This window comes from Protopterus annectens, chromosome 8.part1 (genome assembly GCF_019279795.1).
Source record: "Protopterus annectens isolate FY-2018-M chromosome 8.part1, PAN1.0, whole genome shotgun sequence".
Classification (NCBI taxonomy): domain Eukaryota; kingdom Metazoa; phylum Chordata; order Ceratodontiformes; family Protopteridae; genus Protopterus; species Protopterus annectens.
In genome coordinates this window covers 238,569,212-238,586,898 of record NC_056742.1, presented here as the reverse complement: position 1 = coordinate 238,586,898, position 17,687 = coordinate 238,569,212, and the positions used below count along the sequence as shown (strand labels likewise).

The window sequence follows — 17,687 nt, the reverse complement described above, 5'->3', positions numbered from 1 at the left end:
AAAGGTAACAGCCTGAGGCAACCATTTGGAAAGAGTTTGTTTTGACACTGGCTGTCCCTTCTTACCTTCAGAAGGAATGAACAATTGATCTGAAAGATTCGGTTTTGTCAAGATAGTACCCAAGTTGTCAGTGGACATCCAAGGTATGGAGTATCCTTTCTCCCACATTTATAGGTTCAGGAAAGAAAATGGGGAAATGGATAGTTTGACTTAAAGTAAATTTGTAGACTACTTTAGGCATAAAAGGGGGATTCGTTCTCAAAGAAACCCTGTCCTTGTGGAAAATTGGGTAGGATTGACTCACCATAAGAGCTTGCAGTTCAGATACCCTTCTTGCAGAGGTCAGAGCAATCAATAATTGTTTTCCATGTTAAGAACCTCAAGTCACCCAGATTTGCTAGGTCAAATGGAACAAATAGTTTAAAAACACAAAATTAAGATCCCAAGGAGGGGCCACCAGTTTACTTGGAGGCCTGATATACAAAACCTCTTTCAAGAACACTTTGACATGTGATTACCTTGAGAGAGGAGGATCTATGGGCGGACATCCTGAAATGGCTGGTAAATGAACCATGGTAGAGGAATAAGAAAGGCCATAGGATAGTAACTCGCACAAATATTGTAAAGCCAGAGAACAGCTAGCCCTGAATGGGTGCTGGTTATGTTGCTGGCACAGACTAGAAAACCTTTTTCTGTTTGTTAGTGTATGTTTTTGTAGTAGCAGGCTTTCTTGTCTACATTACCTGCTGCTGTCCTCTGAAAACAGGTGCCTAAAAGTACTTAAGACCCTATCGTCAAGCAGTCAATTGAAGATGATTAATGTTGGGGTGTAGCAAACACCCCTGTTCTTGTGTGAGTCGATCTCATCCTGTGAGGAAGCTTGTAATTGCCCCGACCATTTCCAAAATAGGGGAGAACCCCAGTTTCCTGAGCCAGAAAGGTGTCACCACAGTGATCTTGGGGGATTCCACCCTTTACTCTAGTATCCAGTGTACTACTTAATATTCTGAAGGAAAGACCTACAGGAACATGCCTACAAGGAACATGCCTTTCTAAAGAAAAGGCATCTGTCTTCCAAGCCTTCTTGTATTGAGTCCTGGAGCAGAATTTTGTCAGTTTGTTCATAGAGAAGCAGAGGTCTACTTGAAAACTCCCCAGACCCCCGGATCAGGATTCCATTTGTGAGCGCCTGCCCTTGTCCTGCTCAGTTTGCCACACAGTTTTGCTTTGACAATGTAGGATGCTTGTAGAGAAATTGTTCTGTGAAGCTGTAGCCTAAGCTAATATGGCTAGTTCGCAAAGGGGGTATAACCTGTTTTTCCCCTGCTTGTTGATGTACCACATCACTGTGGTATTGTCTGTAACCACTTGAAGAGGTTCGAGGGACCAGATTGTAGAGAGAATGGAGTGCCTTGATCAGGGCAAGCATCTCCTTGATATTTTTGCTTGCATTTGTGTTTCACCCCGTGCACTTTTCTTTCCTGAAACTACTCTCCAAGCAAAGTCTGAAGCCCCTGGAGTGACTGCTTTGGAGCAGGAAGGGAGAATGGTGGACCTTGAATTAAAGATATCTGTTGTCTCCACCAAGTGATTTTCTCTTCTGACAAACCCCTGTACTAGGATCTGAAAAGATAAAGGATGTTGATATTGGGACCAGAGAGATTTCAGATGATACTGTAGCTTTCTCATGTGGAGTCTTGCCAAGTGTATCATGAGAATCATAGATGCTGTTAGACCCAAAATCCTGAGGTACTCCCTCTCAATCACTGAAGTCTGAATGGAAGAGCTGGATCTAAATAAAGGGACCAAAGATTTTTTTTTTTTTTTTTGCTGTGGAAGAAAAGATCTTTGAGCTGAGGTGTATAGCTGACATCCCAGGAACACAATCCGATGTGAGGGAATTGGAGACCTTTGAATGTTCTTTTGGAATCTCAGCTTGTGCAAGAGATCTGTCACCCAAGAGGGGGATTCCTGACCTTTTGAAAAAGACTATGTAAGGATAAGCAAGTCATCTAAATATGAGAAAATGTAAATACCCTTTAGCTTGTAATGAGCTGTAGCTGGAGATAGACACATTGAATACTCTTGGTGCAGTGTATAGGCCAAATAGTAAGGCAGGGAACTGACCAATCTAGACGCCCACAACCTTAAGAAATGCCTAAAGTCCAGATGAGTAGGAAAGTGATAAGCAGCTTTTAAGTCTAGTGTTACCAGGAAACTTGAAAGATGGAGACAGGTTGTTAAGTGACATAAGATCCAGTACTGGTCTCGATTTTCTTCCTTTGAGACTAGGAACATCCTTGAATAAACACTCTTCCCGATCTAGGAAGGAGGAACTGGTACTAGCACTCCTTGGGACAGCATGTGAAGAAATCAAATAGGATGAGGAATGATGACCCCCTGGAAAGGAGGAATTTCCTCTCACTGCCATCTGTAACCCAGATAAATGTGTTTTCAGAAACCATTTATCTGAAACCATCTGTTGCCCAAGAAATGGAGATTCTGACTTTCTGGAACAGAAAGAGGGCCAGGCTGGGGGGGACCGTCACAAGGTCTCTTGAATAGTCATTCAGAATTGTTGGATGTGTCCTTGGTTTTGGGAGGTTTGAGACTTGTTTCTTGAACCTCCTTACCACTACTTAAATATCTGTTTACCTGAATTCTGTTTGTGTTTTGTTTTGCCGAAATTGGATGAGAAAGAAAATCCCTTAGACAGTTAGGAAAAATAGGGCTGCAAAATCTTGGATTCCTTGGATCAGCTTGCCCCTTTCATCACACTTTTTGATTACCTCTGCAACAGTGAGGCCAAACACTAAGTCTCTATCCTAGGGAGAATTTGAAATCTCATTTTTAACATCATCTGGAAGGTTCTGAAGCTGCAGCCAAGAAAACCTCCTTAAAACCGTACCGGTGGCCATAGCCCTGGAAGTAGTATCAACAATGTCATATACGCACACACTGCAAACAATGACTTAGTGACCTTTGCAATAGAAAAAACTCTTATTTAAAGCAGATTTTTCTTCACAAGAAGAAAGTGTAGATAAAATATGCCTCTTGGTTTTACATTGTCAGAATAAATTTTAACATGAGCTTGACAGTTTGATTCTGAAATTTGAAGTTGCAGAAGTGTACAGTTTTTTCCCATACCTAGTAGTATCATCTCTTAGGCCCCTGCTTATATTTATCTAGACATTTGGCATGCATGGCTAGGCTTAAAAAGGCCCTTGTGGTCATTTGCCTAGTAAACACCTATGAACCTATAATAATTTTTCCATCCTTGTTAGAAAGAATAGAATTTGGAATTAACCAAATGCTTGGCAGCATAGGAGTTGACTAAGGATGTAGCTGCTGGGTCAGGTTTGGGAACCGTATATAAAAATTTAAAGACTGAGGAACTTAAACATCCTATCTGCCTTTTTATTGACAGCTAACTGACTAGCAGGAAAATTGCAGGCAGTGAGATGCATCCTTTAGAGTAGACTGGGCAGGAGAAATGGGTGTGTGTGTTCTGGAAAGTCCTTCTGTAGCAGTACATAGTATTTTTGAGGAATAGAGAAACCTCCATGTTCTCCCACTGAAGACACTTGGACATTCTAGCAATAGTCTCGAGAAAGAGAAGCCCCCACAGGGAGAATTGGAGAGCTCTCCTCTCAGTCTGAATCCAGAAATCTGATGACAAATCCCTGAATCCATCTGTGAATCTTCTTGTTCAGATTTAGGATTTTCAATCTCTTCAGGAAAGGTGGCATCCCTCTTTCTTTTACTGGAAAATACACTACAAGAAGGATCAACAGCCTGAATCTGATCAAGCCCCAGTAAACTACTCCTATCCAAAGAAATTTGAGGAGGAGTTAGACACATGCTTGTTTTTTCTTTCTTTTTGACAGGAAAGAAGGGGCCAACCGTTTTCCTAATGGCAGCCACTGCTTCCCCAGGATGAGCTCACATTCTGACGCAACAAGGAAACCTTCCCTGTTCCCCTTCCCAAGACTGAATGAATGGTCTGAGGTACAACAAATGACCACAGCAGTCGCCCACCTGCTGCTGAGGTAAATTGCTAGACTGCTGTGGTGGAAAAAGCTGTTTCCCTAACTGTCTTTTTGTGTTTAGAAGGACATACCATGGGAGTGACTATCTATTCTGTGATCAAGCTGAAAATGGTGCCTCTGTTCTGGGGAAAAACAAGCAACAGTGCCATTAAAACTACCAGTGCACACAAGTTGCTTTTTTTACAGGAGGAAAAAAACGTGTAAAGAACTTTCAAACATTTTATCAGCCCCACAACCTTAAAATAAACTTAATTTCTCCACAGGAAAAGGTTTATCTGGTAGATAACACTACTTTTAAACTGACAGAAACAACTGCTCCATTTAAAAGTACTTTACAGTCTTGAGACAGTCCGTTAAAGCACAATACTCCTAGCTTTAGTACAACTTTCCCGAAGAGGAAAGTAATAAAACATCAGTAAAAATGGAAGTTTGTTCTACCAAGGGGAACTTACCTGTCTGGCTAAGGAAAGTATAAGCTGACAGTCGATCCTCAAGTCTGAGGAGCATACTGTTTGGCGTCAGTAAATCTCTGAAGGGCTTCACACCCATACTTGTCTTTGACAGCTCAGCTCGAGCCACTTGACAGTTTGAGCGCGTTGAAGATGCCCTGAAGCTTAGGAAGCTCCCAGTCTGTGTGATCCTTGGCAGGATATAACCCATATAGCAAAGGCTACTACTGCAGTGATCAATATGAAGAACATAAACACATACAGCTTCACTAGATAAAGTAGTTTCAGCACAGGCTGCTGCCTTGGCATGAGATCTAGCCAGTAAGAAAGGTATCCAGCAAGACGAGCTGAGGATGCACAGGAGTTCATTTCTCTCGTGTAACACTGTCCTTGCTTTCAGCCAAATCTGACATTAAGAGCTGGCTCACCACAGGCTCAGATTTCTCCTGACTTTTTTCCCTTGGAGATCTTGTGCAGTTGTCCTTGTGGTAGGTTAGGGTTTTTGCTAGCTTTTTATGTTGGCTGCCATGCCTGCAGGTAGGAGAAAAAGAAACTCCATTACATTTTAACCTTATTGAGTCGATCGTATCCCTGTCAAATGGCCTGTTTTGATGTTCTTTGTTTCACTGTTGCAGTCATTACATTTGGGTCATCTGCTGGCAGGTTGCCCTCAGTCGGTCTGATTAACAAAGTCTTGGGCCCTGCATCGGTTGCTGTCCCTTCTTGACGTCAGGTCGTCCGGGGTATAAAACATGCAGCCAATGCCATTACATCAGTCTTTCTTGCCGTGCGGTGCCCAAAGCAGAAGCAGTTAGCAATTGCTGGTCGGCAGTCTGTTGAAATTTTTATTTTAGAGTTTCAGAACCAAAGTCTTCAACTTAAAACTAAGTACCCCGTTAGGGAAACTTTTTCTTGCTCCTTACCGATGTCAGTAAAAGTTAATTGCATTACTTGCAGAAAGCAAATACCTCATAAAGATTTCCATTCGTACTGTATTCCTTGCCTAGGTCCTGACCACGACATACCTTATTCTTGGTTTTGTACTTTATTTAATCAGCGCACTATCCGTCGTCTGTATATTTTTGCCTCTAAATATTTCGGTTCCCTGTTTAATTATCCAGAAATGTTGCCAGTTAGCTATCCGACTACTGGGATTCTGAAAAAACGCAAAGATAGAGACAGGCCGCCAAGATCCAAAACTTCTGACGACGCTTCTCCTAAGCCGTTCGCCGGTACTCAGTGAGGCACTTTCTCAGCCCCTGATACCCGCTACTTCTGATTCGCAGGCCTCTACTGAGACCCATTCAGAGTCCGGTATGCCACGAGATACTTCATCTATGGAACCCGCGGATGTTTCCACCTTGGATGGGTATGGAGCTGCTGTGCAGGCACCAGCTTCTGAGGGTGTATTCAGGCCTACAGACTTGCATATTAAAACAAACACCTTCATTACTAAGGCCTAAATCTCGATCCATGTCTAAAAAAAAAAATGACGCCCAGGCCTCATGCTCAGGCCCCTATGCCTAAAAAACAAATGATAAAAATGGCTGAAGATCTAATAACTAATCAGGGGTAGTCAGCCCCCCGCTCTAAGAGGCCTAGGGCTGAGCTTGATAATGAATCTTCTGATCAGGATTCTGTTTCTTCTGACTCTTCTGATAACCTGGATTTGTCCATACCTACTTATGAGGATTCTGATGCAGAGGATTCTATTCCCTCTGCTTCCCCCTCCTGGGGATTTTTCTTTTGGGGAAACTTTGCATACATTAAGGGAGCATTTTCACTGGGAAAGCCAGGAATTTTCTGATTCAAAAAAGAGGCTTAGGAATTTCCTTCTACCTCAGCATAGGCCTTTGGCTATACCTCCTGTACTAGACATTGTTGATGTTTTCTCGGAATCCAGTTTGGCCCCCGATTCCCTGCCTCCTGCTCCAAGTAAACTTGACAGATGCTACAGGGTTCCTGAGTCCCACAAGTTCCTTTTCAAAAATCCTGTTGCAGATCCAGACTATTTCTCAGGGGCCCAAGGGCATTAAGGCTTCTACTGCTAAAAATCCTACCCCTTCTGGATAGATGGGGTAAAAAAGGTTTATACTTCTGCAGCCTTGGCAATCAGAGCTTTAAACTGCCAATTCCATATGTTAAAATATCAGCAACATGTTATTGGACTGCTTAAACATAAAATGATGTTGATTCCTGACTCTGTGGAAAATAAAGATTTACAGGACTTAATGCATTCTGCTGAACAAGTTGGAAAACATACTTTGCAATGTGGTTTTGATTCTTTAGAGGCCTCTTGCAGGGCTGCTGTTACTGGGTCATGTGCTTAGAAGGCATGCTTGACTTTGACTGATCATGTTAAAGCTAAATTGTTGGATGCTCCTTTAAATCAGGACTGCCTGTTTGATAGCAAGGCTGAATAAATTCTTAAAAAGATGGAAGATAAAGCTAAATCTATGCAAACTGTGAAAGATTTTTTTTTTACAAGTGCAACCTCTTAGATTTAGTAGGCACTGGCCTACTAAGAAATGGTCCTTTTCGGTCCCTTCCAGGTCTTCTCAGGCCAAACCTAGACACAGCAAAAACCCCAGGTTTCAGTCCCAGGTGACTCTCAGAACCAAGCAGTGGGGGTCCTCCACTTCCATATCTGGAAATAAGACACCCCCTATGGTAAACAGTCTCAATGACTTCCTTTTAAAAGTACCAAGCACTTATCTTTTGACTGCCCCTTTGGGGGGAAAGATTGCTCTTTATGCAAAGAACTGGGAACTCATAACCCAGGACAAATGGGTTTTAAATAGTGTCCCAGGGATACAGATTTCATTTCCACATGTTGCCAACACCAAATGGGTGGCCAGACCTGACCCCAAATCAGTGGGCAGAGGCTCAAAAACAACTACTTTCCCTCTTAAGCATGGGGGCTATTTAACTGGTACCAAAAGAGGAAAAGGGACAAGGTTTCTACTCCAGACTTTTCCTGGTACCCAGAAAAGACCAATCATGGCGTCCAATCCTGGACCCGTCTACTCTAAACCTTTCTGGAGATACCAAAATTCAAGATGCTGACTCTTCGTCGATTACTTCCTATGCTAAGCAAAGACACCTGGATGGCAACACTAGATTTAAAAGAAGCATACCTGCACATCCCAATCAGGAAATCTTGCAGAAGATACCTACACTTCAAAGCAGGCTGCACGCATTATCAGTTCTCTGCACTGCCCTTTGGCTTGTCTACTGTGCCCAGGGTATTCACAAAGTGCCTGGCTCCAGTTATTGCTTTTTGCAGGCAAAGAAGTATTCAGATATACCCATACTTGGACAATTGTCTAATTCAGACAGAAAGCCATGGCATACTTTTAAATCATCTGGCGTTTGTAAAAAGGGTTATAACTTGTCTGGGGTACACTATAAACAAAAAGAAATCACAACCGGTACCCTGTCAACAAATTACATTCTTGGGAGCAAGCTTGAATACAACTTCCCAGATGGCTTCCTTACACCAGAAAAGCAAATTCATTTTGTAACCTATTTCAAACAAGTGGCCACAAAAACCCTACTATCTGCAAGACAGATACTGCAAGCCTTGGGGTTCATGGCCTCCTGCATTCTTCTAATTCCATATGCAAGACTGCATATGAGGAAACTACAGGCTGTGAGTCAACATTCTCACAGCCTGGAAACAATGATTCTTGTCATACCTTGCCTACGCCTAGAGATTCTCTGGTGGGTAGAGGCCTGCCACCAAAACAATGGACTACCATTTACACTACCCCTGCCACCCAAACCCTAACAACAGATGCATCAGACTATGCATGGGGGGCTCACCTGGCAGGGAAGTGCATTCAGGGCAAATGGAACCCAAGCCAAATGCACCTTCATACCAATCAAAAAGAAATGTTAGCTGTACAAGAATGCTCTGACAGCCTTCAAGGACTACATTCTTCCAGGACAACTAATGTTAAAGACTGACAACACGGTTATGTGCTACATACACAAGCAGGGGAATACACATTCCTACCCCCTCTGCAGACTAGCCATGGCATTGTGGAATGCAGCCTTCAGCTACCAAGTGCACCTACAAGCTCAATTCCTGCCAGGAAAATTAAATACACTGGCAGACAGACTAAGCGGAAACCTCATGGACCCACACGAGTGGAAACTGGAACCAAGGCTTTTCAAAATGCTGACAAGCGAATGGGGGAGCCCAGACATAGATCTATTTGCCTCCCCCCTAGAATTACCAGTTGGACAAGATTTGCACAAGGACTCCCCACAAACAAGCTTGGAAAGTGGATGCTCTGTCCTTCAGCTGAAAAAACCTATCAGTCTAAAACTTTCCCCCGCTGCCTCTGCTCTCCAAAGTTCTACTAAAAGTCAAACAGGACAAACCAAGGATGATCTTGATTGCTGCAGACTGGCCGTGCCAACACTGGTACCCCTCCTGCACAGTGTGTCGCAGTTACCTCCATGGCACCTGCCTCAGACCCCTTCCCTGCTGTGTCCCAGCAGGAGAACCAATTTCTATGCCCTCAGCTTCCAACTTTGAGCTTTGCATTCTGGCAAATCACTTAAATTCACCCTTTTCATCCCTCAGCAAACCTGTGATGGATGTCATCTTAGAGGCAAGGAGACCTAGTACTAGAAAATCTTATGCTGACAAATGGAAAAAATTCTGTGCCTGGAACCAGTCTCAAGGGATGAGCACAGCAGCGCCCAATTTACCTCAGATTTTGTGATACTTAACAGAGATGCTTCACAAGGGCCCGTCTTTTTCCTCCATCAAAATCCAAGCCTCAGCCATTTCAGCTCATTATAACACAGAACCTCCCCTCTTTTCTCATCCTCTGCTCATAGCAGTACCTCAGAGGGGCAGAAAAACTTGAGACTACCCCCTGCCTGGGACCTTAACTTTGTATTGGAGAAACTCACTCTACCTCCTTTCGAGCCAGCTGCTACTGCAGACTTAAAATTTCTTTCTTGGAAAACAGCCTTCCTTTTAGCAATCACTTCAGCTAGAAAGATATCTGAATTACAGGCCCTTATGGCAGTGGAGCCTTTCATCATCTTTCATGTGGACAGGGTGTCACTCAGGACCAATCCATCCTTCATGCCCAAGGTGGTATCCAGTGTGGCTCTTAATCAGTCTATTCATTTGCCAGCAATCTTTCCCAATCCACAGAACAAAGGGGAATGGATTCTGTATTCCTTGGAATGTGTACAGACAACTTAGATTCTACTTGGACAGGACTAAACCTCAAAGACAATCTGAACTGCTGGCAGCATTTGCTGCAGGGGCAGAGGGGCAGGCTATTTCAAAATAAACCATTTCTAAATGGATAAGCCATTGCATTCATTTCTGCTGTAAGCACCATGGAAAACCTATCTCCCAGGCGATCAGATCTCATTCCACCAGGGCTGCATCTACTTCTGCAGCCTTCCTCAGAGGTATTCCTACCAGGGGCATACTAGAAGCTGCTACCTGGAGTTCTGTACATACTTTCACCAAGCATTATCATTTGCCAGTTTTCTCTAAATCCAGAGCTGGCTTTGCCACTGCTGTCTTGCAGGGCCTTCTAGCTGGCCCTAATGCTGTATAAACTCCTCCTCCCAACCATAGCTTTGGGAATATATCCAAATGTAATGACTGCAACAGTGATACACGAAGAACATAGTACAGTTGTGTACACTTACCATAAATGTAGATGTTAGAGTGTATTCACTGTTGCAGTCCTGGTTACCCTCCCTCCAGCCCCCTAATTTCTTCTGGCTATACCTCTACTTTCCTTTACTATGCTTAAAAGCCTTTTTGGTGTATTTGCCTTTTGTTGGAGGTATACCTTTGTGTTTTTGTTTATTTGCTCCCTATAAGGGGGGCACCTGACATCTGGGGCAAGAAAAAATGATGCAATGGCATTGGCTGCATGTTTTATACCCCTGACGTCATGGAAGAAGGGACAGCAACCAATGCAGGACCCAAGACTTTGTTAATCAGGCCGACTGAGGGCAACCTGCCAGCAGGATTACCCAAATGTAATGACTGCATCAGTGAATACACTCTAACGTCTGCATTTATGGTAAGTGTACACAACTGTACTTTCCCTGTTTGTCTGCCTTTTGCAAAATGCTAATACTTTAACATTGCCAGTAGTGTTGATACTGCCAGTTACTGTTTAGTCATGTTGAGCTAATACTGCTATCTGTTTAGCTTTCATTGAGCCCTTTTTGGAGTTCCTGTTTGAGGGATGCAAAGCATTGGATGGGATTTGTATGGGGAGGGGGGCCGATGACTGCTGTACCACCACACTTATTTGCCAACCACTACCCTTTCCTTTCAGCATTGCAGATTAAACCTGGAGAACCAGATAAGCAGCAGATGTTTTAATTATAGCAAAATGGTGATTTAAAATCATCCGTTTCTTGAATTTATTATATATGGCCATTGATGTAAATGTATTTAATTGGATTGGTCAAGATACAGCATAGACTGACTAAATTGGGTTATGAAGATAGTTTACAAATAGAAAATGTTCCCCAGGGTATGAGTAGCTCTTAATATCCATATGCTTATTTTTTTTTCTAGGTCAAAAGCCTGTTTTGTCTAATGTACAAGAAGAACTGGACAGAATGACACGTAAACCAGATTCCATCACAACAAACTCCACTTCAGCAACGGAAAATGAAGCTTGAACATTAATTTAGCGTTGTATATTTAATTGACCAAATTTCACCTATGTATACTGATCAGAAAAGAATTTGCCTGATGATGGCAAATGCTACTTTGGGGGGTGGGGTGGGAGGAGGAGGGGGAGTGAAGACAATAATGTAAACTTCATTGGCTTTTCCAGGTGTAATATGTGCATACTGGAGGTTTGCATATAAAATCCCTGTGTTTGAGAACACCATTAACAATTTCTGTAATGCCATTTCCCTCTTAACTTGCAACTGAACAAGTGGCACTGCTTTGACAGAATGGATCCTGAGAGTGAAAAGGCGATTTGTTTTCCTAAAGAAACTGATAGCACAGGTATGATTTTAAAACGCACTGTGATGGCTCAGTCAGCCCATTTAGAAACGTCTACCCAGTCTGGCCAGTTGTATGTTGGTGAGATGTTAAGGTGGTTGTAGCTCGACGCAGTTAAGAGAACAGTTCTGAGTCCAAGGATTTCTGCAACACTAACGTGGAAATGTGGGTGAATTGACTGGAGAGTGACTACAGAATGTTCATTTAAATGGAGAGAAGCAATGGAATAGAAGAATACGTAATACATAAAATGTGGCTTGTTTAACATTTTATGGGGTGGTTAGAGCTGATAATGCATTTAAACCCTCAGAGCTGCCATTCATGAGTGAATTTAGATGGTTGTCAGGAGGATGCAATTCCATTCTGCATTTTATAAAAATGGTATATGGGCTTGTGAAGGACTTGAAGCAGATGGAGAAATCATTTTTTTTTTGATCCAAGTGCCTGATGCACTTTTTACTAGAAGTGGTGTAGCTGGTGCTTGAATTAAGTTTGTGCACTGTACTACAGGTGATCCCATTTCTGTTTCATTTTTGTGTGCGTTTGTTTTTCCACCCCTTTCCTTCTCCAAGTTAGTGGTCTTGTGCATCTCATTTTTTTAATTTTCAGTGGCTGTTAGCCAGTGATGTGGTATGGGTTAACAGTTACTTTTCACAGTGGCACAAAATGGGATATTAACATTTAAAAATGTTTACCAGTTGACTGTGCTACACATTCAGCATCACATAACAGTAAGAATATATTGCAGTTTTCAGCACGTAGCTGCTAAACTGCACTAGAAGCCTCCCTTGAATTTTAGACCACATTATCATTGAAATAATCAGATCTTTGACTTGTTTAATTTGGACTCTTCTTGACCATCTCATAGTTCAAAGCAAGCTTTTTGGGGTATAGAATAACAAAATGTTGCTCTTTCCATGCTTCAGTAATCTGGTGTAAATGGAGGTTATAAGTATTTCATCAGCTTCTTCTGAGAGTATTGGATCAACATTTTTTTTAGTCAAAACACTACCATTGTGCAGAGTTCTCTGAATGTTGTGTATAATTATCTTTTGAAGGGTAACCTGCAAGTCATATTATGCCGAATCTACTTTACTTGAATTTGTTTATTGTATGAAAAACAGATGACTGAACAAAATGTTAAGTGCACGATAAAATGCTGATCACTAATGATAAACTAATTTCTTGCAGCCTTTGCATGTTCTGTAAAAGACTTATGCACTGTTCAGAAGTATAGGGAATTTTCGTGCTTTACCATCGTAACTGGTATAGGGCAAGTATTTCAAGTAATATCTGCAAAGGTTATTCCCAGTAGTGAAAATAAGTCGATGCAAAACTAGGTACTAAAAAGCATATTCCCTGCTCCCAAAAAGTATATTCAGTTGTCCATTTGCAGTTGTGTGCTCCTTGGAGAAAGTATGCCAGTGACTGGAAGATGGAACTATTTATAGTTTGTGTATGTATATATTTTGAAAATACATGAACTGCACTTAAGTACATGTGTCTTACGCATATGTAATTCTTTTTAGCATACCATACCATGAAAACATAATGGTTGTAAAATTACCAGTTATGGAAATCCCTTTTTTGCTTACATACAAAAATGCAACTCCTTGGCGCTTCCGTGTGTCTGCTCTGGACTTGATGGAGGGTATAGGAAATATCTTGCTATTGCTTTTCTTATTGGCAGCACTGTGAGTAGGGTACCATGTGGATGACTTTAGCCCAGACTGCTGGAAGTCTTATAAGTCAGTAAGGGTGACACATTGTAGTACCTCCATACGAAAAATGTACCTTTCTTTCAACATTTCAGAGCAAATATTCCAAAGGTTGCTTGTAGACTCAAAAGGCCAGTAGCATCATTTAGCATAACAGTTTATATAGCTTCAGTAGTCATGTTCAAGTTGAATATGTCCCAAGATGTCTTACTTGGAGCTAAATGGCTCGGTGCATTTTGCAGTCTTGACTGCATTTAGCTTCTGCATGTTCTACAAAAAATGTCACTTACTGTGCATCTTTAGAAACCAGCTTAAAAAGCTATGGTCCTGGTTGTAAGTATGGGGAGTTTTGGACCATCATTTTTAGGTTGGTAAGGGACTTTCCAGTTTAAAGGTTTCCTAGCGCTACTGTTAATGCTGTCTTTTCGGTGTTCCATTATTTCAGGTCTTTTATTGTAGTACTGGATATTTTTAGTCTGGGATTACATGGCCCACAAGCAGGAGACTGTTTTGTCTGAATTCCAGGCATTAAATGGCTTGAAGTGGCGGTGGAGACTTGCAACTGCTTTTCTTAGTATAGCAAATGGTAAGCTAGTAGTGCAACAGCTTGAAGGATTTACACTGTCCACTTTATCAGTATTCCATGATGTTGCCATTCATCAGAGTGCTTTTGTATATAAGGCCAGAAATAAATGATAAAGTATTTTAATTGTTGGCTCAAGCTCATTTAAAGAATAAAAGCTGGCAACTATTTAATGTCTTTCTTTTAATTACATGCCAATATGCAGTCACATTAGAACTAATTACTCAAGCAGTTTTAATATGACATGACTTATTTTGCTGTAGTTTAATTGCAAGTAAATACTCTTCCTTGCACAGTTATGCACACAGTTGCGTTATTGGTGTTTTCAAGCACTGGAACCAAAGGGCAGACTTAAAGTAGCCTTTATCTTCTCAAGTAAGAGTCAGACATTAGTTTTATCTTAAGATATATTTGTATAGCAGGCTATTAAACTAATTTTGGAATATGTTTATATGCTTTTAGTCGTACCTGTTTTTGTTTTGGCACCAGTTAGCTTCCTGGTGACTGATACTGTCAAACTAAATTATTTTTTGGCAAGATGCCATAAAGGATACCAGTTTTATGCTGCTTGAATTGAGTTTGCACTTGAACATTTTTTTAATTAAATAATTGGCATATAGCAACAGTGTTTTTATTAAACAGAATATTTTTATTTAACTTACTGCTCTGTATATCAAAGACAACAGTATATTGCCTGTAAAATTACAACCTTGTCCTGCTAAAAGGTCAAATTGTGGTTTAAACTTGAGTTTCAGACTGCAGCCTGAAAGTAAACCTCAGTGCAGCAGTATAATTTTAGCCAGAGGCAGTATGCAGTAATATGGAATCTTGCTTTATAGAGCTGGCAGAAAGAATGTCTTTAAATACTGGTTTCAATAAACATGAATCCAGACTTCATAACATTGTAGTGACACATTTGTGTGTCTGTGTTCATTAAGGTAAATTATTTCATTAATATGTAGCTTTTTTTCTGTATATACCTTAATACGGCTTTATATTTTTGTTTCTGGTGAGTGGGGAAATGAGAGAACCAGTGAATTTCAAAGATCTGCAAATTATTCAGTTCTTTCTCATATCTGGATAAATGTTTAAATGGTTGGGTATAGGTAGGCTGTGCCTTTCATCTGCAAGAGGGAGAAAAGAGTCGAACCTTCCTAATTTTTGAACAAATTGGCTTTTCCGAAATCAGGCTCATTTGCATTATTCAACTCCCTTATTATGGAAACTTTGGTATTTCACATTTTTTCTCGTTTCCCTACAGGTGAATGGGGTTATAACTAGTCATAACGACATTTTTTGTTGTGGATTGGAAGTTAGACTGCCATGAATAACAGGATTGCTATTTACATGCAATTGCTGTTTCTTTAATGCAGTTTTTCCCTCAGTGTTGTGTAAGCTTGGAGCTACCTGCAAAAAAGAAAAAAAAAGAAAATGCACGTATGTAGGTTGTAGGAGAAATGTGTTTTTAGAAATGTGACAGAAATTTTTCAAACTGTCATACTTCAATCTTTCATAGAGGAAGCTTCAGATGTGTACTTGAAATGTCACTCATTCTGCACAAATCTACAACTTTAAGGTTGAAAACCTGTAACTCCTGAAAACACCATAAACCCTTGTGGTGGAATCTTCACCTTAGCACTGTAAAGAAAAAAGTCATGACCAAAACCAGAGTGACCTCCTATAAAGAGCTTTGTGATTCAACTAAATGAGAAACTAAAAGGTCCAAGTCCAACAAGGCCAACTACAATGTTAGAATTGCCTCTGAAGCCAAGACAATCAAAAGGCCTTTTTCAGTTATGTCCAGAACGTTTAAAGGTGATACTCGTCAGTCTGCTGAACTGGTGGTAAACTGCGCCACCTTCACTGATCGGGGAGACCTAGCTAATCTACTGCCTGGTAAATTTATCTCCAACTTCACCCCCTCCAGCTTTGCACTGCAAAATCTCTTCTGGCGCACACTCTCCAATTATTAGCAGGGATCAGATTCTGGTGGTGCTTGCTAAGGCCAAAAACATTGTGTCAGTGGGCTCTGACAATATCCTTGATTGTCTCCTGAATACTCTAAAACATGAAGGGTATCTCACATAGTCCTCATAGATCTTCACCCTCAGAGCAGGTTACATACCAAGTGAATGGAGGACCACAACAGTCATCCCACTTCATAAGGGCGGAACATCAACTGACCCCTGAACTACAGACCCATCAGTCTGACAAGTGTAATATGCAAAGCCATGGAATGAATCGTCAAGAAATAATCAACAAGGACATTGGGAACCTACAGACATTAGACTCATCCCATTTTGGCTTTAGGGAAAGATTGTGCCTACTTAATCTGGTCGATTTCTTCTAGAGGATCACCAAGGCAATGGATGAGGGTAAAACAGTGCATACCTTTACCTGGCCAAGGCATTCAGTGCAGTATTCCAGTCAGGTGTTAAACTCTCCAAACTAGGCATAAATCCCTGCATAACTTGCTAGACTGCCAGCTGACTCACAGGACCCAAGAAATCAGGATTGGTGAGACCACCTTCACCAAGAAGCTGGTCAGCAGCAGAGTACCTCGGGCATCTGTGCTTGGCCCAATCTAATTTGGCATCTACTTTTCGGAAGTTAAATCTGATGTCAAAGGCCTTTGGCTCACCAAGTTTGCAGAAGACTGTAAATTGGGAGCTATCCTAGATTACCCTGACACCATCTTGAAAGAGGGTCTAACAGAGTCAAGTGATTAGTGCCAGAGCCATGGCTTAAAACTCAATGACACGGAATGTATTATAATGCCCTTTGGGATATTGTTCACACAATTTAATTACTTCATTAATAAAACACCCCTAAGAGTCGACCCAGAAGTTAGGGATGTGGGAACATATGTAGACAGTAATCTGGCCTTTAACCAACATGTAGCAAAGATGGTAAGAAAATACGTTGCCCAACTTGTAGGTAAGGATATGGCATTAGGGTCCAAAAAAGTTGTAATACCACTCCGCTCTCATCAGACTCATCACAGAGTACACTGCCCCTTTGGCACATACCTAAGTAAACATTAGCAACAGCTGGAGCACCCATAGAAGTTCCTCACCAGGATAATCTAGGGCATGAATATCGGGTTCTACACAGATCACCTAGAAGCCCTTTCTATGTCTCCTACAGGCTATTGAGAGGTGATCTATGCATGGCTTATAAACCGTCCTCTGGTCCAGTCTTGCTGCATCTTTTGCACATCCGCAAAACAAGCGGCACTAGAAACGCTGGATATAGGGATTTGAATGTTGCTAAATTGAACATGCTGGTGAGAATGAGATTTGACTCAAAGGATCCCTGCATTTTGGAATATGCTCCCCATCCATATGAATCAGATTTCATTCCTAATACTCAAAGCCTTCAACATTGGGTGGGGGGGGAATGATAATTCACCCCAGTCTGGCTCCCATGTCTCTGAACAATGGCTGTCAGTAAGGAAAATATTCTCCGGTTAACACACACACAAATGCACACAACCCTTGGCTACCTCCTTACTGACATACTCCCCCTCCTAATAGATGCCAAGGTACTCTGGGACAAAATTTGTTTGGGATGTGCAGCTAGGCTTATAAAAGCCCTAGTGGCCGTTAGCCTAGTCTGTGAACCTATAACTAAACTGCATCAGCCTAATCTGTGAACCTATAACTAAACTGCATCCCCACCGCAGACTACTATTTAAAACCTGAGTTTTTTTTAATTAAAAACAGATGCACTATGAATTTTTTATGAGTACTGTTTTCTGCTTTACTATTTCCATTACCTTTACATCTGTATATAACCTTATTAAATAATACATTCCTTACCACATTTTTTCCTCTGATTGCCTTTTTTACCCCTTTTCACTGCTTT

The 17,687-nt window shown here is 41.4% G+C and overlaps 1 protein-coding gene across 1 annotated transcript in view; it reads left to right on the top strand.

Moving 5' to 3' along the window:
• DYNC1LI2 (dynein cytoplasmic 1 light intermediate chain 2) overlaps positions 1 to 15,421 on the top strand; it is a 720,614-nt gene extending 705,193 nt beyond the window's left edge. Inside the window, exon 16 of the mRNA XM_044081588.1 lies at positions 11,079 to 15,421. Within this exon, the coding sequence (XP_043937523.1) occupies positions 11,079 to 11,185 (107 nt within the window). The 3' untranslated portion in view covers positions 11,186 to 15,421. The remainder of the gene's footprint in view (positions 1 to 11,078) is intronic.
• The last annotated feature ends 2,266 nt before the right edge of the window (positions 15,422 to 17,687 follow it).